Consider the following 22,516-nt stretch of genomic DNA (forward strand, 5'->3'; position numbering starts at 1 on the left):
TTTGAAAATGTGACCAAGGCCACTGACAAGGGCAAATCTGTGCACACAGCATACCTCGACCTGGCAAAAGCTTTTGATAAAATCTCACATTCAAGTATTACTAATAAACTTAGCAAACTGAATGTAAACCCCTTTGTTGTAAGATGGTTGCCAACTGGCTCACAAACTGTACACACACTATCAAAGTGGGTGACTCCACATCAACCAGCAGACCTGTTCCAGTGGGGTACCACAGGGGTAAGTGCTGGGCCCCCTACTGTTTGGTATATACTTCTCAGATGTTCAGGTCAAAACTAATGGGTTGTGGCTGACCGGGTTCCTATCAGAAAATCAAAAAATTAATATCTCGAACGTTTGGATGAGTGAAAATGCAGGTAATTAAAATCGATATTGTGAGATAGCGGTACAGTGAAGATCGGAAAATTTGCCCTTTCCTCACTGTAGTGCGATCTCGGACTTGGAATATGTTTTTAAGGGGGGGGCGCAGCCCCCCCACAATAGCGATTTCTATTACCTGTGTTTTCGCTCATCTGGGCGTTCAACATTTTGAGTTTTCGTTGTTTTAATACAGACCCAGCTGAACAAGTGTGCAGATGACTGCAAACTAGGTGCAATCATTGAATCCCCAAATGATGTCAGTATACTCCAGGAGGGTCTCACGCAGACCAACAACTGGTGCATTAGTCACGGTCTTAAACCAAATGCAAAGAAATGCATCATCATTCCCTTATGTACAACAATGTCCCCTCACACTATCAAATCAACAACAATACCCTTAAGTACCCATGAACTGTAAGGGACCTGGGATCACAAGTTGACTACAACCTTAACATCAACCATGGTGCTTCTACTGTAGTAAGGAAAGCTTTCTACTTAGCACATTTGATTACTAAGGACATCACCTTAAGAGCAAAGGATGTTATAACCCCCCTACACTCGGCACGTATCTGGGCCATAATTGAGAATAATGCCCCTTTTGGCATGTACTATACTACGCACCTTCAGCAATTAGAGAGATCTCAGAGGTTTCTAACAAAGAAGATCAAGAACTCCAGCATGTGCCTTACACAGATAGCTAATGTTCCTGTCACTATATTCAGTATCTTATAGATTTTTTAGGGGAGACATTTGCCTGGCCTACAAAGCAATCCAAGACTCAAACCTAATGAACTTGCTGCAGATCCATAAATCAAATGGGACTAGGGCTAGCCGTTCCAGGGACCTAAATATGGCCTGCTACTTAAATAGGATATGCTGGAGGGACAGATTTATCTCCCAGCAACTGCCACATCTTTGGAACCGGGTGCCATTTCATGTGAAACGGAGAACCTCTATGACACTGTTCAAGAGGAACCTGGACGAGTGGATGGGCCACCGTAAATTCTTACCAGGGATAGAACCCACAACCCTCCTGGACATGGCCAGTCATCACTAAATGCAATCTTTGGTATTTACTAGCATTTCCATGCTATTACACTGGGATGAAATCGCTAGGCTTAAAATGACCTCTGGGTCGAAAGCCTAGTAATCTCCTGTAATCCGATGATCATCTAAAGTATTAAAAATGTTCTCAGCAAACAGATTTATACCACATTTGCAATATTACATTCATTAAATAGTTCTTTAAACAACATGACAAATTCTTTCTTAAAAAAATCATATCAGTAGATAATAATCTTACTTAAATGTTACATTTGGAGTCTGATGAGGTGGAGAATATGTTTGCTCTGGATTTAAACCAGAATGAATTCCTGTACCTTGTCTGATTACAGCAGGCAATATGCTCATCTTGTCCTAAAAAAAAAAAAAAAAGAAGAGATGAAATATTAAACTGCAAAACTTCTTCAATGTTATGCTTAAATAAATTTAGCGCATATTCCTAAAAACAAATTCAGTAAAACAGTTGTATGATCACGAAAAGGAAAGAAAATGTAACAAATCTGCGATTTTCTTACACATATACATAGAAGGCTGCAATTTAATCACCCAGCACATGGCCACCCAGCATGAAGCTTTTCATTTATTTATTTTATTTGACATTTGGTCTGACTGTGTCTACAGAACCCATTTCAGCAGAGGCCCGGGGAGAAAAGCTCTACATACAGAACAAATACAGTATAATCCAATCCAATACAAATGACATTAGAAATACTATACAAAAAATAAGTTGAAAAACTATGTTACAAGATTACACATCTAGACAATTCTATAGAGTAAAAACATAGTAAGTCACTCTCACCGTATACATAGCTTACGAGTAGATAATGTCCAAAAGTAGTATGTAGGTAGGTAGTGCACTGTCTGACATTGACAGTTATAGTTCATGAAAAAATAGAATGTTGGTTTTAGTTAGGAAAGTAATAGCCAGAAAGTTAGTGATGCAGAAAGATATTGAGAGAGTTAAGAATAGAGACATTACAGCTTGAGCAGTAACTTAAGGATATGGTAAACAGAGATGGAGTTAGGGCAGCTTTAGGCCCTTGCAGACTGGGAAGGAGTGAAATGTGACAGAAGAGGAGGATGAGACTAGTGTGGAAGAAGAGGAAAGAGCTGAACATTAGGCAGGCTTTATGCAGGAGCAGAGCCATGTATTTTTGAGATCATTTTTTTTTTTAAAGAGGCTTTGAAATGGGTTAGAACAGGCATAGACTTGATAGCTAGAGGTAGTGAATTCTACAGTATAGAGACAGAGTAAGAATACAGAGAGTGACCTGGTTTTCTTGTGGGTTTTGAGACAGCCAAGAGATTTTTGTCTTCAGATCATAGGGATCAATTTGGTGTGTAAGGTGTGACTAGACTAGCTAGTGCAGGGCAGGCAGTAGGCTTGAAAATAAGGTTGTGCATGGCAGATAGCTGAATAAAGGCAAGTTGGTTAGGGAGTTCAAGCCACTTTAGTTCTAGTAGTGGTTCAGTGTTGTGTGTGATATCTAGAGTTTGTGGCAAACTTTGCAACTTTGTTGTAGCAGTGTTCCATCTTGCTTAGGGTAGAAGTTTGTAAGTTAGTTAGGATATGTCACCGTAAAAAAGGCATGGAAGTAAAAATGTTTTTGCAAGGGTAGTTTTGGTTGCTGCAGTAAAGAAATGTTTGTTTCTATATAAAAGAGTCCCAAGTTTTGATGAGTTTTCTTTATATTTTGCTGTATATGGGGGTCAAATGAAAGTTTATTGTCAATGATAACTCTGAGAAGTATAGTTTCCTGCACTATTTTCTATGACTGTGTTGTCAGATGCAATGATGTTGAAATGATCAGTGACAGGGGAGCTGTTTTGGGGAGGGGGTGAAAGAGTACTAGTTTAGTCTTCTTTGGATTAAGAAAGAGTTGGGCATTTCTTAGCCAGGATTCGGCTGCAGTAAAAGACTGTTGAGTTTTTGAAAGTAGTTCTGGTAGTGATTGAGCAGTACAGATTATTGTGGAATCATCAGCACACCGAATGAGGGTTCAAAGGTAAGAGACAATGTGAAGGTTGTTTGTGAAAATGCTTGAAAAGGAGGGGTCCAAGGGTGGAGCCTTGAGGAACTCCAGTAGGGTTGTGGAGAAAGGGTGAGAGTTCATTGGACCATTTCACTGCTTGTTTACGATCCTTGAGGTAGCTCTGAAACCATTTTACTGTGTTATGTGAGAAGCCTAAGTTAGACAGTGTGTTCAGTAGTAAGGTGTGAGACATGGTGTCAAAGGCCTTGGAGAGATCAAGGAATACTGAGGTATAGCATCCTGCATCTCTGGCCTTGTTCACGGTGTCTGTAAAGGATAATAGGGCTGAAGTTGTGCTGTGGCTGGGTTGGAAGCCATGTTGGGTTTTGGTTAGAAGATTGTTTTGCAATACATATTGTATTACCTGCCGATAGATACCTCTCTTGAGAATTTTGGATATGGGTGACAAGACGGATATAGAACAGAAATTGGACGATTCAAAAGAGTTGCCCCCTTTGTGGATCGGGGTGATGTCAGATTGTTTCCATATGGTACGTACTTATGATTCAGAGAAAGACCTATTTATAAAGATACTGATTGGGTAGGTGACTGAGTTAGCAGCCAGTTTGAGGTAGTGTGGTGGAAGATTATCAGCTGAGGTGGAGCAGGGTTTTAGTTTTTGTAGTAGTTTCTTAATGGTGTCAGTGGGTATGGGCTGAAATGAGAATGGGGTTTGTAAGACATTGTTGAGTAGGAGGATTATTAGTGACAGGGTTAGAAGTAGCTGATGGTCTAGGGTTGATGTCCGACAAAATGGAAGGGTGGGGGGGGGGTCCAGCATAAGGGGTGCTCGTTAGTAGGTCTGATATTGATTTTATGAAGTGCTAGTTAAAGGTGTCAGCTATTTGTGATGGAGGGGTATCAGGTGATGGGTTGTGCTTTCTGTTTGTTCCAAGGATAAGTACAAAAGATATGGCGTGCCAAAACTTATTGGGGTTGATTTTATGCTGGAGCTGAAGCTTGGAATAATATGATGTCTTATCTCTGTTGATTAGTTTTGTCACTTTGTTACGTAGCATTTTGAAATGGATATAATTTTGTTTAGTTTCTAGGTTATCCAAGCTTGGTCCCTTTGCTTCATTAGGTGTTGAGAGCCATGGTGCCAAGTTCTTTTTGATTCTTTTCATACAAATGAGTGCTAGTGTATTAAATATGTGAAGGAACGTGTTATTAAAGTATAGTACAGCAGCATTAAGGTGTAGTTGTTTAAGAGGTGTCCAGTCTATTTCATGTCAGTTTTATTTTGATAAATCCAGAATTCATCAATTTTGACAAAGTACAATAATCTTCAACAGTCAATGTCATTAACAAAAGTTGTGAAATAAAAAAAACAACCATTTTAGATTTCACCACTTATCAAAAAAAGATCAAATTGTACAGAGTAATATAAGAATCTGAGGTATTGCATAATGTGCTAAGCACAGGAAGTTCAGTCCAGATAGCTGTAACCAACCCAACCAGTATAGTTAGTCAATGTCCTCTTCTTGCTGTTCTGTACAAAGAAAACCTACACCATCAAAATAATAATATGGCAAAATATCCACCGCTTCTTCTGTATCCCACTGAGAATACATGTAAACATTTCAGCCTTCATTAGTACTGTTGCAATAAACTCCCAAATATTTTTTTGTGAAATACATCCCATTATCCTTGCAATGAATTACAACAGTGACATACTCTTAGGAATAAGAGGAGGTAAAACATCCACATAAGTGGCTCATGAGCATTTTAAACAGCAGAACTGGCACAAAGGAGTTTGTTCACAAAAAAAAGCGTAATGTCACAACATAATGGTAAACAAAACACAGAGTGGCCCAATGCATAATAGGCATGCATGACTGCTAGCATACCATAGCCATGGCAGAGAGAGAGCTGCATACTGAAACTTCTCAGCTGCAATATTTGTACTAACCTTGCTGCTGTAGTAGCTGTGCCAAAACTGATCTTCTGACTCAAGGGAAAGCATAAGGCAGGTACCATGCCCAATGTTATGCATATTCGCATCACACCAAAGTACCCCTAGCTGTGACACAGGCCCCTTGGGTACTGCACCAAGGTGCCAAATCATAAATGGAGTGTAAATATGGAGATAGCACAAGCAGAAGAATACACATAAGGATAAAAGGAAGGGAAGATAGCTGTGAGAGAAAGAAGTATAAACGTTTTGTGAGGATACAGGTGAATTTTTTAATTAGAAGGGTAGAGTGTGAAGGTAGCAAGGAAAAAGGTTAAGTATGATGGAAGATATGGGGAAGGTGGCAGTGGCAGACAAACAAACGCAACATAGATGAAGACTGACAGGAACAGTACTGGCTTATAGGGGACAGCAGTAGAGAGACAAGGACCAACAGAGGACTGGTGCTAGGGTGGACTGGACTACAATCTGGGAACAAGGTGTTACACAAAAGGATGGAGAATACAATGACAGTGATAAGGAGGGGTAAGGAAAGTCTGGCAGACAGACCCAAAGTGGTACCAATCCAAATGTCAGTAACCTCCATGGTTAACATCATAGGTGAATGCCACTTCTGGTGATCTAATTTACAGGGCCAAACAGCCTTATAATTCAATAAGCCACACAAAGATGTGCAGGGTGCTAATGTGGGCAATCCAGCCATCAGTTCACCTTAGTCTTCACCAGCCATCTCATTACCTGCCAAGTGACCCCAGGGAACCCCTTAGCGTCACTTTCAGATGAGAAATCTTTGCACCCTCCTTCTGAAAGGTGCCCACACAGGCTACCAGTGAGCCCTTTAGGTCAACTGTCACAGGATGACCTTCATCACTTTGAAAAGAAGCAAGCCTGAAAGCTGCTGGGATATCAGTAGTAGCCACATTAGCTGCTGCAGACTTTGGTGATTCCTGACTTATCACAACCTACACTATGGCCAATCCTGTGGAAGAAGTGAAATAATAGAGAAAAACAGAACAAAGGCAAAGAAAGAAAAAAACAAAAGAGAAAAAAGAAAATTACATCTACAGGTGGTAGGCCTAATGTACAGTACCAAACCAAGAACAGAAAGCATAAAATAATATGGTGGCTCCCTCTCCCTAACTGCTTCTTCTTCCCATTATCACAGAAGTCTGGGTGGCACCACCAGAATATATTTGTGCTGGCACTGCTTTTCATACAGTGAGACGCTAAAACACTCTGGCAAGCAAGTAACAGGCATCATTTTTGTAAAGGGGACCCTCATACTCTCCTATAGCAGGTGCTCCTTATGGTCCCTGTGCAGCAGGTAAAATAACAACTTACATTCCTTGTCGCACAATGCTGAACCCTCTGCTCCCCCAGAGAACTTTTCCACTCAGTAGGTTTAAAATCAGGAGAAAATTGGTAGCTTGGTATGTATCGCTTGATGTACACTGACAAGCAGCATGGTGCAAGTAGTCTGTAGCATAAAGAAAAGTGACAGTAACATTGCCACTTTTCACAGTGGCTGTGCATGCACATATATATCATGAAGCACTGAGGAAGGCTGTTGCCGAAACCGGTATGCTGTTTGTCTTTTGAGCCACCATAATAAAATAATTTGAGTTAATCGCCCTTTCTGTGCTGGACCTTTCTGATTTTTCATGTGCATGCACATATAACATACATGACCTCCCAGTCTGAGAATGGGCTATCATAGCACAGAGTATGGCTGATAATACATCATGTTACAATGTAGTTTGAGAAACAATGTTAGTAAATCACCTCAGTAGCCCTCTTAAGGTGCTTAGAAGCTCATTTTGGAGACAAAAAAAAATGCACTCACCATATTTTTGGAGACATGAATCAGAATGTAGTGGATATCAGAGCGTACTGCCATCCAGGCAAACTGAAAGCAAATGGGACCTCAGAGGAGTGGAGTGACCACACAAGGGTACAAAGAAGTAACAGGCAGTGACCACACAAGGGTACAAAGAAGTAGCAGGCACAATAACAGAACAAAGACGTGTGTGGGTAGCTCTGCACATGCACAATAGAAGGCCGACATGTTGGGGGCAACCTAATCGGTCACAGGGCAGGATAGGCTGCAGTCCAACCAAACTGACTTAACCTGACTGGGCAAGGCAGACTACAGTTCTATGGGGGTTGTGCAAGTCTCATCTGAAGGGGTGCAGGGGTCACTGTTTTGTTGTGTCGAGTAGAGTACACAAAATCATGAATGCACAAAGACTGAACATGCCACAGGTGACCTGACTAATTCAGTACACCGCAAAGACTGTGTGTAACAGCACAGGTCCAATGCACAGCAAGCATGGTTAACATGACCACTGCTGCCACACTATGACAGTGTCAGAACTGTTACACTAAAGGACATACAGCTGTGGCCACCAAAAAAGAAATGGGGACAGTACTGAATCAAATGGCAGATAGCATGTATAGGCATGTAAAGGCATGTAAATACACTGTTCCACATGTGTGACCCATGGGTGTACAAGTCTTGTCATGGGACCACTGGAATGGCAATAGACTAAAAAGCTCACCACAAATTAGATGCGACTGAAAAATGCCAAAGAAACTAAAAAAATAAGATGTGTAAAAAGTGCTGTGACCAGTACTTCTGTAAGTAAATTGAAAGCCAGGACAGTGAAGGCAGAACAACTGAGGAAACTAAAGGTAATGGAGATAACTTTGTCTGAGATGGGTGGCAGTATGGACACTGTGGAAATGATGGAGAAGTTCGGAGCCCAGAGCAGAAGCCAAAGTAGCGCCAGTTGCAGAGAATGTCAAAGAGAAAAGATTACAATGATTCAGACACATGTGCAGGAAAGCTGAAGACAATATGGTGAAGAAAATTTGTGAAAGATAGGAAGAAGGCAAGAGAACATGAGTGTCCAGCAAAGAAATGGATGGTCAGGCATGACCATCTTAGAAGGTAGGAGAGTGGCATAAAATAGAGAAAGATGGTAATAGTTGATGCAACATTCTGACCCCATGTAGAAATATGGGAAAAAAAGGGAGTTGATGATGATGCTAAAAAAAGATGGTGGTAGTACTATAAGCCCTATGCACACATATCTTGCATAGCCATCAGACGTGTAAAGCAGGCAAGGCCTTCTATGACCAGGTATGGCAGGGACTAGTGCAGAATGTAAATCCAGCAGGCAGTTATTAAATGACAGCAGTTGCAGATGCATCACAAGACCATGGTCATGTTACTGCACATTAAAACAATGGCACTGGAAATTGCCACAGACTAGATGACCACTGGGGTCAGACCACCAAAAGAGAAACATCTCACAGAGGTGGAGGAATTCCTGGTATCATTCACCAGGGAGGGTGAAAGGACCTTTTTACCTGGCAGTGGCTTGGATGTAGGTACTGAGCTAGAAGAATACTGCTGAAGTGTCTGTAGGGCATGCATCAGATGCACTATTTCTCTGGTACAGTTGTCATTATGTGCATCTCTAAATCACAAGCTCCCTACACATCACCACTCCTGTCATTACTCCATGACAGTCGCTTGCAAGTGCAGATGATTTATACAAACACATATGCTTATCTGTCATCTAAGGATATCAGTGCTGCAACAGTACCAACCAGCATCACAAAATATGTATTTGACCACAGGCTATATAATGATGATAGGAGTCACATAAAGCTGGCTTTGCAATCCATAAATTATCACAGGTTCTACAGGATCCAACACAACAGTTCAATGTGCCCAATGTCATAAGGTCTTCAGTGGTCAACCACCATGCACATGGTACAGTCGGATGACACAGTGGCACTATCAGCAATGGTAACAGTGGAGGACACACTCATGTCACCCACAGCAAAGATGACAGTGTATTGGGAAGATGAACCACGGACATCTGTGTTTAATGCTGGACATCTTGTGCACATTAGCTGCACACAAGCTACACAGTAGTCGCCATCCCAGATGGCATCTGAAAACACTGCCCCTAAGTTGCATACACCAAGCATAGGGAGAGGTGTGCACATGGCAATTTTCATAATCAGGACTAGAAAACATTCCCAGACTGGGGTGTCACCCTTGTCATCAACCACCAGATGAGCAGGTTTGTGATTCATTCACATAGCTGCATCATGGCAGAGATGTTGAGTATGCTGAACTGCTGGAGGGGCTCCAGGACTGAAATGCATGCAGAGGGACAAACAGGGATCTGGAGCAGAAAAGCCTGCTGAATCCAAGAGTGTTCCACTTGGCAGCCAGTGGTGTACCAATGTGGATACTGGCAATTACCCTCTGTGGCCATGTTAGGGGATGGACTGTTGGTGCACAATCCTATGCCAGGCTTACACAGATGACATGCACTGGTTCCAAGGTGCATTCAGCTTCACATGCAACACATAACAGTGGACACCACTATGAGTAGTCTGCTACCTAGATTCGCAACACCAGATAAATCAGAGATTGTGTGAGTGGCAATGTGTGCATCTACCAACTGAACAATGTTGTGGGAGTCACACCACCCAAAATGTTTGTAGGTGTAATAAATATGCCAGAAGTAATACTGTGGAGGGGAAGAAAGCTTTTTGAAGCTGGCCAGTTGCTTTATCCTTGTGTAGATACAACCCATAGGCTACAGCAGCCATGAGAAATATGAACATCTGCCTGATGGAGCAGAGAGACATGCAGTATATAATACCCTGTGCACTGCACACCACCTGGCAACTAATGCAGTGAAAGTCCTTCCAGATGATATACAGAACACTGTGTGGAGCAGGTCAGGCCTTAATAGCCATTCTGAAGGAGGCAGTTTCCCCCAGGCGCCTCAGAGAAAATGAGATATGCCATAGAAGGCCTACAAAGTGGTGATTCTCCCCTCTGCTGTTCATAGAAACCAAATATGTTCCTCCGCATACAACAGCACATCAGTGACCCTCACACCTCCGCTAATTATAGATACAAACTCCAAGATCACAGTACAGTGGGGAAAGGGCAAGTTTCCTTATACCCAAGTTACCAGTAAGTAAGTGCTCCGTTCGGCTTCTTTGATATTGGCCAACTATCATCGTTCGATGTACAGTTTTACAATGATTTGGCTTTCAATTAAATTTAGGTTTGATGTTTAGTGTTTGATGAACAGCCTTTCGATGAATAAACAGAGACCTCCCCATATGTATGTATATGGTGCATGTGGTCATGTATATATATATATATATATATATATATATATATATATATATATATATATGGCTGTAGGACTATTGAACGACAATAGTCCGAATCCACATTCACAGAACACACTTTAACGAAAGCGCTTTCACCGAAAAAGTGCTTTCGTTAAAGTGCGTTTAAAAAAATTAAAAAAAAAAAAAAACATTACTTTCACGTTTTTGCAGGAGGGCACCCCCGCCTACTTAAATATTCTCACTCCAAGGTTGCACTACAGTGGGGAAAAGGGAATTTTCCCTTATCCCCACTGTAGTGTGATCTCCGCAACAGGCATTCTTACGCGAAAGTGCCTTTCGGTGAAAAGCACTTTTGCGCAAGTATGCTCGGCCGAATCTGTTTCAGTTATGTTGCCGTTCGGTGATCCGTACGGATCCTATTTATATATATATATATATATATATATATATATATATATATATATATATATATATATATATACACATACACACACACACACACACACACACATATACATACACATATTACATACACACACATTATATATATAATCCATATGCATTCATACATATATACATATAGGTGTGGGATATAACACACACTCACGGGTCTATGTAATTTGATCGAAACACAAAGCCCATCACACATCCCCTTACTTGTATATACTAAGCACATGGTCATACAACCTTGGAGAAAAGAAAAACAACACACACAGTTAATTAGTGCTAGAGTGAAAACACAGTCATCTACAAACCTAGTAGTACATGATGCTGACCACTGCGGCCCACACACAAACACACACACACACACACACACACACACACACACACACACACACACACACACACACACACACACACACACACAGCTAGACTAAATCCTATAAGAAAAGACATCATCAGATACTGTCTATAGACTTCTGCACTTTTCTATCAAATGAGTTTTCAATCAAATAGGTACAATCATTTGAGTATCAATCAAATTATTTGGACCTACATATTACATACATATACACACAGACATATAATAAATTATTTATATATATATATATATATATATATATATATATATACACACACACACACACACACACACACATATATATATATATATACACATACATATATATTATATATGTATGTATTATATACATACACACAAACACATATCATATGTACACAATCTTCCTGTACACAGTTTTTTCTTTCCTAGCTTTTTTCCTTTCAGGGCTGTAGCCCCTCTTCTTGGGGCAAGAAATATCTGAAGTTTTTACCACCCAAACTGCATCTTGTATAACTTTACTCAAGACTGTGTCATTTTGGGAGAATGGAAGGTACCATAAAAGCTTTGAATGCTGGCTGGTAGTTATATCTTAGGCAAGGATATAACAATATAGCTTGGACTACTGCAACAGTGATCGATATGTTGAACATACAGTACATGTTTAAACAGACAAGTAGCCTAAATACTAACTGCATCTTCTCTGGATCTACTCATACCAGTAATTAATTTATATCAGAAGTACAAACTGTAGTTACATAATTCCAAAAGCAAAAGAGAATCTAATTTGAACTCTATCCAGAAATGTAAATCTACCTGCACAGTCCTGAAGTAAAACAGTATCAAGCTGGGCAGCTGTTTTCCTATAGTTCTTCTTCCTTGGGTTCACAAGCAGATGATTCCCTTCTTGGGTTCACAAGCAAATGATTCCTTTCCTGTTTTCAAAGTCATTGACTTTTTTTTTTCCTTGTGGGGAGGGGGTTAAGCACATCAAAATAGTGTCCAAATAACATAATCCATCTAGCCACTGCAAATGCTTGCACTTATGAGAAGTACAATTAGTTTCATTTTCAACATTTTTGTTGCCTTTCCATTGAAAACAAGGTTATATCCAGTGGAGATATAAATGTTCCATTCTATTCACTTTATACATTCAACATACTGCAAGATTTACAACCACCTGTTTCTTATAGGAAATAATTACATTTACTTTAAGCACAGTAGTACTCAAGATCCTTCCCCTGTTTGTAAACCTGCACAAGCATTTTAGTGGGGCCTTCAAGAAATGAAGTTTGGGATGAAGGACACATCAAACGTTACACTCACTAGTTTCTTAGTTTGAAAGAATATCTGCATTTTTGATAATGAGGTAATGAGAAGTTATGTACCTACCATAACGTTCCATGTTAGTTGTCTTCTTCTCGCCTTCTTTCTTGCTGGATGGGTTCGGAGCCGATCCTCGGCTCGGCCAATACTAAAGCTCGAGAGCTATTTTTACCAGCTCGAGGCTCCCCTATATCCCACAATGCTAGGCGGTAAATACCCAGATCTCGTTTGATAGCTAAAAGTATAGCAGTGCTGGTCTCCTAGAGACAGAGAAAAATGAAATCCACCTCTATAGAAACTACCTGTAGAACTATCAATCAGGGGCAATAGAGGTGGTTGACGCTGTGGAAGATAAAAGATCCCAAGGATCCTCTCTGTCTGTCCAGGCTAGGGGGATGGAGGGTGGGACGCAAGAAAGAAGGCGAGAAGAAGACAACTAACATGGAATGTTATGGTAGGTACATAACTTCTCAATGTTAAGTTGTCAATCTCGCCTTCACTCTTGCTGGATGGGACCGCGTCCCTAGCACCCTTATCCTGGGTGGCTCATCGGAACACACTCTTGAGTACGGTGGAACCAAAGTTAACCCGGTTTCTGGAGGCCATATCCAATTTATAATGTGAGATAAAGGTATGAGGAGAAGCCCATGTAGCTGCTTGACAGATGGAATCTATGGGCAGTCCGTCTTGAAAGGCTACTGACGTAGCTAACGCCCTGGTTGAATGAGCTCTAGGTCGTGATGGTAGCTTTTGGTGTCTGAGTTCATAAATGAAGGAAATTACAGAGGCCAGCCATCTCGAAAGGGACACTTTGGAAACTGGAAGGCCCATCTTCCCTTCCGCATAAGATAGGAATAGCTGGTTAGACTTCCTAAACTGTTTAGTCCTATCCAAATAATAACGAAGCTGGCGATGAACATCTAGGAAATGTAACTTTTGTTCTGCCTTGTTGGAATAATTAGGGAAGAAAACTGGAAGGTCGATTGTCTGATTCAGATTCGCCTCAGAAGAAACCTTGGGTAAAAAGGAAGGGTTGGTCCAAAGGGACACCCTGTCTTTGTGGAAAACTAAGTATGGAGGACGACTGCAAAGAGCATGAAGTTCAGATACCAGTCTAGCTGATGTTATGGCTACTAGAAAAAGGGTTTTCCATGAAAGCAATTTCAGAGAGCAGGAAGCAGCCGGTTCGAAGGGGGGGAGAATCAAGGAGGCTAGAACCAAATTTAAGTCCCACTGAGGTGGGGGGGGGTCTCTAATTGGGGGCTTGAGCAAAAAGATACCTTTTAGAAAGGCTTTGCAAAGTTTATGGGACATGATGCTGGAGTCTGAAAAACCTACATGGAAATTAGATATAGCTGCCAATTGTACTCTAATAGTAGACGAAGAAGAACCTGAGTGAAAAAGTTTTGCCAGGAAGTCTAGTATAGACTGGATAGGTGCAGTGAAAGGGTCTATGTTATTAGCTACTGCCCAGAAGGAAAAACATTTCCACTTGCTATTGTAAATCCTTCATGTAGAAGACTTGTGGGAGGCTATAAGGATGTTACGGACCGAATGGGAAATAAAAGGAAGCATGGCTAGGGTAGGAAGCGGAGCAACCAAGCTGTGAGGTTGAGAGATAGGAGGGAGTGGTGCAGCTGACCTGATTGATGGGTCAAAAGATCTGGCACTGGATCCAGATGCCAAGGCTGCTCCAACAGAAACCGGTGAAGGAACGGAAACCATATCTGACGAGGCCAGTAAGGGGCAATGAGGATCATGTCGACTCTCAATGCGGTAGCTTTCTGAATTACTTGAGAGATCAGTGGAAAGGGGGGAAAGGCATACAGAAGTCCCCGGGGCCAATCGTGGACTAGAGCTTCCCTGGCGGGTTGACCTGGTAGGGGAAAAGAGGGTGAAGAAATCGTGACACTTGCTGTTTTGGGGAGTAGCAAAAAGATCGCAGCAAGGTCAGCCCCATCTCTGAAAGATTTCTTCCAGCACTGACTGTTTGAGAGACCACTTGTGTGACATGAGTATGGCCCTGCTCAACTTGTCCGCTATCACGTTGGACTTCCCGGGGATGTGCGTTGCTATCAGAAACCGCTGAGATGAGATCGCCCACTGCCAAAGTCTGAGTGCCTCTCGACATAAGGGATAAGACTTGGTTCCGCCCTGTTTGTTGATGTACCATACTACAGACATATTGTCTGTCTGAATTGCAATAGTCCCGGTGGGAAGAGAGTGCTGAAGGGCTTGCAACTCTAAAAGTACTGCTCTCATCTCCACGACATTTATGTGCAAATGGCTTTCGAAAGGTTGCCATGTGCCCTGGACCGTCCTGCCCTGACAATGCCCCCCCACCCCCACCCGATCAGGGAGGCGTCCATTGTCACTGTGGCAATGGGAGGGGGGGGACGAAGGATCTGCCCTGAAGAACTTGAGGGGAGGTCATCCACCAAGATAGATGCTTCTTGCATGATTGGATCAGCAGAATACTGTGAGACATTGGGAGCTGCTGGAAGGACCACTGAGAAAACAGCATACACTGGAGGATCTGCATGTGAAAGCGGGCTAGGGGAAGAAGTGTAATGGCAGCTGCCATGAGACCTAAAACCTTCAAGACAAACCTGGCTTTGATCCTGTCACACTAAAGAAGAAAGTGAACATGTTTGCGGATATCTGATACTCTTTGCTCTGTTAGCTTTGCGGAAAGATGAATTGTGTCTAAGGTGGCGCCTATAAAGGTAATAGACTGACAAGGCAACAAGGCAGATTTTTCGAAATTTATGGAAATGCCTAGAGCTTGACAAGTATGAATGGTGTAGTCTCTGGATATGAGAAGTTGACGCCTGGTAGTAGCGGTAAGGAGCCAGCCGTCTAAATATGGACACACCTGGAATCCTTGTAGTCTCAGATGAGCCGTGACCACTGCCATGCATTTGGTGAACACTCGGGGGGGCTGTAGTGAGACCAAAGGGCAGGGCTCTGAACTGATAGTGACTGGCTCCCAGCCGGAAGCGGAGGAACCTTCTGGAGCATCTGTGCATCTTGATATGATAGTACGCATCCTGAAGGTCTATTGAGTACATCCAATTGTTCTGACTCAAGAAGGGTAGAATGGACTGAAGCGTGACCATCTGGAATTTTGTTTTGTTTACAGACTTGTTTAGTCTGCTGATATCCAATATCGGTCTCCAGTCCCCTGTCTTTTTTGGAACCAAAAAGAATTTGGAGTAGATTCTGGATCCTTGCTGGTCTGCCGGGACTGGCTGGATAGCTCTTTTTGACAGCAGCTTTAATATTTCTAGCGCTACTTGTTCCCTGGAAGGGGCCCTTTTGGTTGAGATGGGATGTGGACAAAGGGAATTTTGTAACCCTCGGATATAATCGACTGTACCCATTTGTCTTGAGTGAGAGAAAGCCAGGCTTCTGGATACAGTGATAATCTTCTCCCGACTGCCTCCGAAGGTGGACAGTCGGGCAGCTCCTCAGGGATGCTGAAAAGGTTGGTCAGAGAGAGTCTCTCTGCTACCTTGATTTTGCGGATCCCCCCTGCCCCTAGGGCGGCGTCTATTGCTGTTACCCCCTCTGCCTCTAGAGGGGAACTGACTCCGTGCATCAGGTGAGACTCCCTGTGATTTGCGGAACCACATTCCCCCCCCCCTTCTGACCCTTGAGATACGGTCTAGAAGGGGTAGAAAACCGGACTCCCACGGCAGAGAGAGTCTTGCCATCCTGTTCGCACCTAATCAACGTGTCCTTCACCTGAGGTCCAAACAACGCTGAACCATCAAAAGGGGAATTGGTGAAGGATGCCTTGAAAGGATCCGCAAAGTTACAAAGCTGCATCCAAGCATGACGTCGCAAAGCTACCCCTGTGCCAGCGGACCTACTCGCCCCATCGGCCGCATAGGAAATAAGCCGCATGGAGGAGTTGACGATTAAATTCAGGGTTGCCAACTGGGAGTTCATTTTGTCTCAAAACCCCTCAGTTGTTGGATCCTGCAAAGCATCACCCATTTCCTTGAGCATATCTCTCTGAAGACGGGTGAAGTGACACAAGTAGTTCAGCGAACGCATAGCAAAGGTCGCTGAGGAGAACATCCACTTACCGTACCTATCCATAGTCCTAGATTCCTTATTAGGAGGATGGATAGTTACCGAAGGATCAGCTAATTCCTTCTTAGTGGCTGCGGCCACCACCATAGCATCAACAGAGACGCCCTTGGATAAGAATTCTTTGTCCTTAGGAGCTGTAATAAACTTGGACGGCATTCGTGGGGTAGGTTCCACCATATCAGGGGCTGTCCACGCCTTTCTTGCCACCACTTCCATGAGGGGGTCAAAGGGAGGAGATACCCAGGAGGTGGAAGGGCGAGAGCCAAAAGCCTCAAGGTAGACCGACTCGTCCTCTGAAGGGTTAAGGGTGGACCAGTTCCCCCTCTGTCTAAGGATCTCAAGGATGTCTGAAAAGGAGACATCCTCAGAGGAGGACCGTGGGGACCCTTCCGACTCATCCAAGTCGGTATCCGAGGTGATAGACTCGGGGGAGTCAATATGCTTCCTCTTGCATTGTTTCTTCCGAGGGGGTTCCCCTGAAGGATCAGGAGAAGCCTCGGAAGAGGAGAATATTCCCAGTGGGGAAACTTGAGATGTTGGCTCTCTATGGACTGGGACGAGAGGGTGGGTAGAGACCATCGCAGGCACTGTAGAGAGAGGAGCTGAGGGAGCCGACCGTGGAGCAGACACCGGGTCTAGCACGCTCCGCATGACCTCAAAGGCGCCCCGATCAGGTGGGGCCAAAGATCCCCGCTCCAAAGAGATGAGGACTCTTCCCGGCACCAAAATGGACGGCTCAGAGGCCAATATCGGGGCCAAGCTCACCAGCGCCGAAGCTCCGAGAGGGAGAATGGGCTCGGACAAGGATCCGATGCCACTCGCCCCCTCGGAGCCAATGAGGGAAGCCCGGTGCCCAGATCCCTCCAAGGAGGAGAACTGAGCTGACGGAGCCGAAAGTGGAAGTATCGGCTCAGACGCACCGACAGTCACGGCTCCCAGAAGCTCCAGCTCCGAACTCATGGGAATCGGAGGAGGAACTGAGGAAGGGATGGGTATAGTCACTGACCGTTGAGTAGGGCTATGCAGTATTTGGTATTTGGGCCAGTGCCTGGGACTTGAGAAGTCTGCTCACCACCCTCTCTAATCGTGGTCAGACAGTCTGGAGGACCGAGAGGAGTGGGACCTATGGCTCCTCTCTGATAAAAGTGGAGATCCCGGGGCCGAGTGGATAGAGCCAATGGATGGGGATCTCGACCTCTTCCTAGTAGATGGCTCCGACAAAACTATCGGAGTCATCTGAGTCTCGGACCTCTCGGCTCCAGCCGGAGCCGAGGTAATAGTTTGAATCTTCGAAACATCGGCTCCAGACAGAGTCGATGTCAAAAGCAGCCTTAGAGCCACCAGCGGACGGCTCCAAAGCTGGAGCCAACGCCTTGGAAGGCTTAGAAGGTTTTCCTGGTGCGGTCTGGGTCAGGGAGCCTTCAGGCTTTAATAAGCCCCGAAGTATCAGTTTGTTTTTGCATTCTTGCAGGACTCTTGGACTGAAAGCGTGGCAGACAGAACAAGAGTCCTGCAGGTGCAAAGGTCCCAGGCAATATACACAAGAAGTGTGACCGTCTGTCAGAGACATTTTCTGACAGCACGAGTCACACTTCTTGAAGCCTGAGACCTTGGAGTCTTTAGATATCCTAAAGTGGCTGTAAAACACAGACAGACACACCTTTAAAGAAAGGGGAAAACTAAGCCACTCACTCACACAATAAAGTATGACTAAGGGAAAGAAGTGAGGAGGGCCCGAAGGCCTAAGGAAATTAACAGGGGATAAACGGGAAAAACAATTAGGGGAACCTGAATGAAACTAGGGATAGATAACTAAAAGACTATTTTGAGAAACTATCCTAAAGAAAAATCAGGGGATTTTAGAGTTTGACAACTATAAAAGGTCACTAACCTACAGAGCCGGTAGAAACAAGCACCTCGCAGCTAAAGTTACAAACGAGATCTGGGTATTTACCGCCTAGCATTGTGGGATATAAGGGAGCCTCAAGCCGGTAAAAATAGCTCTCGAGCTTTAGTATTGGCCGAGTCAGAATAGCTCTCGAGCTTTAGTATTGGCCGAGTCGGAGCCGAGGATTGGCTCCGAACCCATCCAGCAAGAATGAAGGCGAGAATGACAACTTAACATCATCAGTTTGATATTTCTACCTGGTATGTCTTTGCTCACCTAGGTAGATAAACCTGCACTTTTAATTGTCTACTGGGTTGCTGTGAGTTCAGATGATACTCTTCTGGTTGGATATACCCTACTCTGACTTCCAGTCTTATCAAGCTTTTAACTGAGAATCTAAACAATGACCAAACCAGGAAAAATGAAGGCACTCTCTGGATAAATCCAAACACAGCACGATACTGCACTCAAAAGTAGGTTGAAGAAGGTTTCAAATAAAGTATAAAACACAAAGCACTGTGCTCAAAAATTCAAAATGACAAAAACTGATGATGGTCAGACCCTCTGATGAAGTTTAATATTACATTAAATGAAAGTGCTAACCATCATTAGTTTTTGCCGTTGTGAATTTTTTGAACAGACTGCTTTGTGTTTTAAGCTTTTAACCATATTCAGGGGTTTACAGCATTTTCTCACATCTTTTGCAGTACCTGGCAAAAAAAAAAAAAATCCGTAACTGGCTTTTTGCCATTTTACAGGCAATACGGACAGGAAAAGGAATATTCTGGACAACGGCTAGAAGTGCTTACTGGTAGGCCACTGGGACTAACAACTGCTATGCCACGTCCCTTTAGGCCCTCTTTAGGAGTTCCATTATATGTATACAGATTCGCCTCACCATTGAGACTTATGAACCCCTCCCTCAGGTTTTATAAAATGGGATCTAACAGGTTTAGGCTTTTTGCTATGACCTAACTCATTTCCTGAAGTAGTCACATCACAAAATATTGGAGGAACGTGTAGGCTGGGTCCCCCTTCCACCTTTCTCATGTTTGATTTGAAGTTTGACTGTATGCAATTTCATGTACACAAGGTACTGTGTACAAGTCATTACCCCTATTAGAACATCACCTGACATCATCAGACACAACCACAGTCTGCCAATACCCCTCCCAGTCCAGAAGAACACTGGCTAATGGCATCAGAAAAAGGGTCTCTCCCATGACCTTAACTGGAATGGACTGACTAGACAAGAAATGTTCTTCTGCAGGCATAACAATAGTTGTGCAGTATTACCATCTATCAGGATAGCTCTTATGGTAATATGGAACAGCTTCAGTTTCAAGGCAACCCATCACTACCATTGTACTATCCCTGTTACGTCTCTCAAATGGATTTTATTCCCCACCCTATTACTGTGCTTGGAACATGCATAGCACATTTGTTTATAATGAAAATGTTTTTCTGCAACACCATAAAGTGTACTTAAGCTAGCAGCTTCCCCCTTAGTCTGCAAAACCTGCTGTGAAGTTTTAAAATGGGTCATGTAGGCCCTCATATCCATATATAATGCTGGGTACTCCCTGTTTATGCACTTGTACCCTGCTGGCTACACAGAGGTTATCTGTTTTGCCTATTTCCCCAGCACTGTTACACCCCTCATCTGTAAACCATATTCCTATATCCCCAAGCAAAGTACCAAGTGCTTTCTCCCTTATCATAAGGTTTTCCACAATTTAAAAAGTAATTACTTGACATCTGCTCACCCACTTATTAAAGTAAGGGCTTATTTCTGAAAATGAAATCACAATGTTTTCTGATGTTCACCTATAAGCTCCAGAAGCAGGTTTAAATAATTTGAAACAAAGAGATGCTTTCAACTTTACCATATTCACTGCAATTGGTATGTCTCATCTTACATAATGTATGCATCTGGCTCACCTGTGAGAAGATAACAAAAATTGAATTCATTAACCCTAATCAGTTTGGTGCTGATTATACAATTTTCACATATTTAACTATCAAACTAAGTCCCCCTTCATACCAATGAACCAAATTTAGTACTGCCCTCTCTCTCTCTGTCTCTATCTTCTCTACCCAGGGCTCATTTTTCAGCCAGCTACTTGCATGCCTTTGATGAAAGAAGTTTATCTCCCTCTCATATAGGCATTGCTTCTCTCTTTCTCACTCCTTCTCCCTCTCAGCAGCTTCAACCTCGCTCTAGTCTCGTACTCTCTCTGCTCTCATTCTTTTTGTACCTTAAGTTGTGCCTTAACTGCTTTGAGGCATCTGATTTCCACCTCCAGCCCATTTTTTGTTTCAGACCAAACTGTACTCAAGAACATATGGAAACAAAAATGAGCTGCCTTGCTGCAAACTCTGCACTCACAGCAACTACCAGGCTGTCTCCAGGTTCAGCGGACTGAATCTTAGGTGCACCTAAACTGGTCATCATCTCATCTTACGTTAAACCTGCAGGTTGAATTCCTTTCAATTTGCATTCTTCAGTCAGCTGTGACAGTGACTTATTTCATACTCTACAGAGGTCACTTTTGCCCCTTTCCTAAATAGTCTGCCTAAAAGAAAGTAATTGTTATGCAATTTATACTTCTGCATATCATCTTGTGCCTTCAATGATAAAGACACTTTCTAGTGACAAAACTGTTTTGCAGGCTATATTGGTCCAGTTTACAATATATCTCACATTTGTAAACCACATTATATGTGAAAGATTGAAGCTACAGTCTTAAGATTTGTGCTGTTGTCACCAATTTTTATGTGACAGTATGGATTTTAAATGCACATCAGTGGCATCATATAAAATATGAGGAGCAAGTGGCAAAGTGTCACAAATGCACACTGCTGCCTCAGGTAATAGCCAACAGCTGCTACACCTAAATAATCTTTACACTATACAGCCACAGATCACCATTATAGTCACTAACTCTCAGAGACCGTGCCCACCTCAGATCAAGAACAGTACCTTCCACTGCAATCTTACTAACAGTAACTGAAATTTGACCAAGGCTATTTTGCCAACAGACAGACACTCACAAAACATTTTCTAGAAAGGATCAATAATATTTCTCCACTACCGATCCCTGCCTTATATTTACCTTAAGGCTGTCATCAGCATATCAAAAACATAACTGTCTAGTCTTAAAATAAGCCAACAATTATATATGTGCATGGTAGTAATAATTTGAACAGTAACTCTTAGAAAGGTAAAAGCCACAAGTTATTACTGTACCATTTATGCACTTGTTTAATATTCATAAACTTGGTAAGTGAATTGGGCCTTGAACCCTCTTCAGCTACATTCAAGGTCATAAAGCTAAGCGGAAAAAAACAATACATGTGGACAACTTAATGTATTTAGCAAATCAGCATATTTTGGAAGGTGGGAAGAAAATGGAGTAGTCAGAGAGAAAACCTATACAGACATGGAAAAAAACACGCAAACTCCACAAAACACAATGACTGAAGCCAGGATTGCACCATGGCCCTGGAGCTGTAAAGCAGAGATTGTACCGAGTTACCATTCTGCCCAATGCACATAACTAAGTTAATAAAAAATAAGTCACCAGGGAAAAACTGTAAACTTGAATAAAGGGGTTCTTAACTCAAAACAAAGTTATCCTGTATTATTTTTTTAAATCAATTCAACAAAGTTTTAAACTTGCACAAATTGATAACAAAAATAAATGTGGTTAAATAAATGGCATAAATAAAAAGTGCTATAATTTCTCATGCTAAACAAGTGAGGTGAACAAATATAATAAATAACCACAGGCAACAGTTCAGATAGTTTTATTCTGTCCTGGTACTTCAGTCACTCTGACCTTCAAGGAGTTACA

At 42.6% G+C, this 22,516-nt stretch overlaps 1 protein-coding gene across 3 annotated transcripts in view; it reads right to left on the minus strand.

Moving 5' to 3' along the window:
- Positions 1-22,516, minus strand: part of TTC29 (tetratricopeptide repeat domain 29) — a 3,626,200-nt gene that overhangs the window by 3,545,137 nt on the left and 58,547 nt on the right. For all 3 annotated transcript variants that reach the window (XM_044062243.1, XM_044062242.1, XM_044062241.1), the window contains exon 2: positions 1,682-1,794. In XM_044062243.1, the coding sequence (XP_043918178.1) occupies positions 1,682-1,788 (107 nt within the window). In that variant the 5' untranslated portion in view covers positions 1,789-1,794. The remainder of the gene's footprint in view (positions 1-1,681; positions 1,795-22,516) is intronic.

Source organism: Protopterus annectens, chromosome 2.part1 (assembly GCF_019279795.1).
Source record: "Protopterus annectens isolate FY-2018-M chromosome 2.part1, PAN1.0, whole genome shotgun sequence".
Lineage (NCBI taxonomy): Eukaryota > Metazoa > Chordata > Ceratodontiformes > Protopteridae > Protopterus > Protopterus annectens.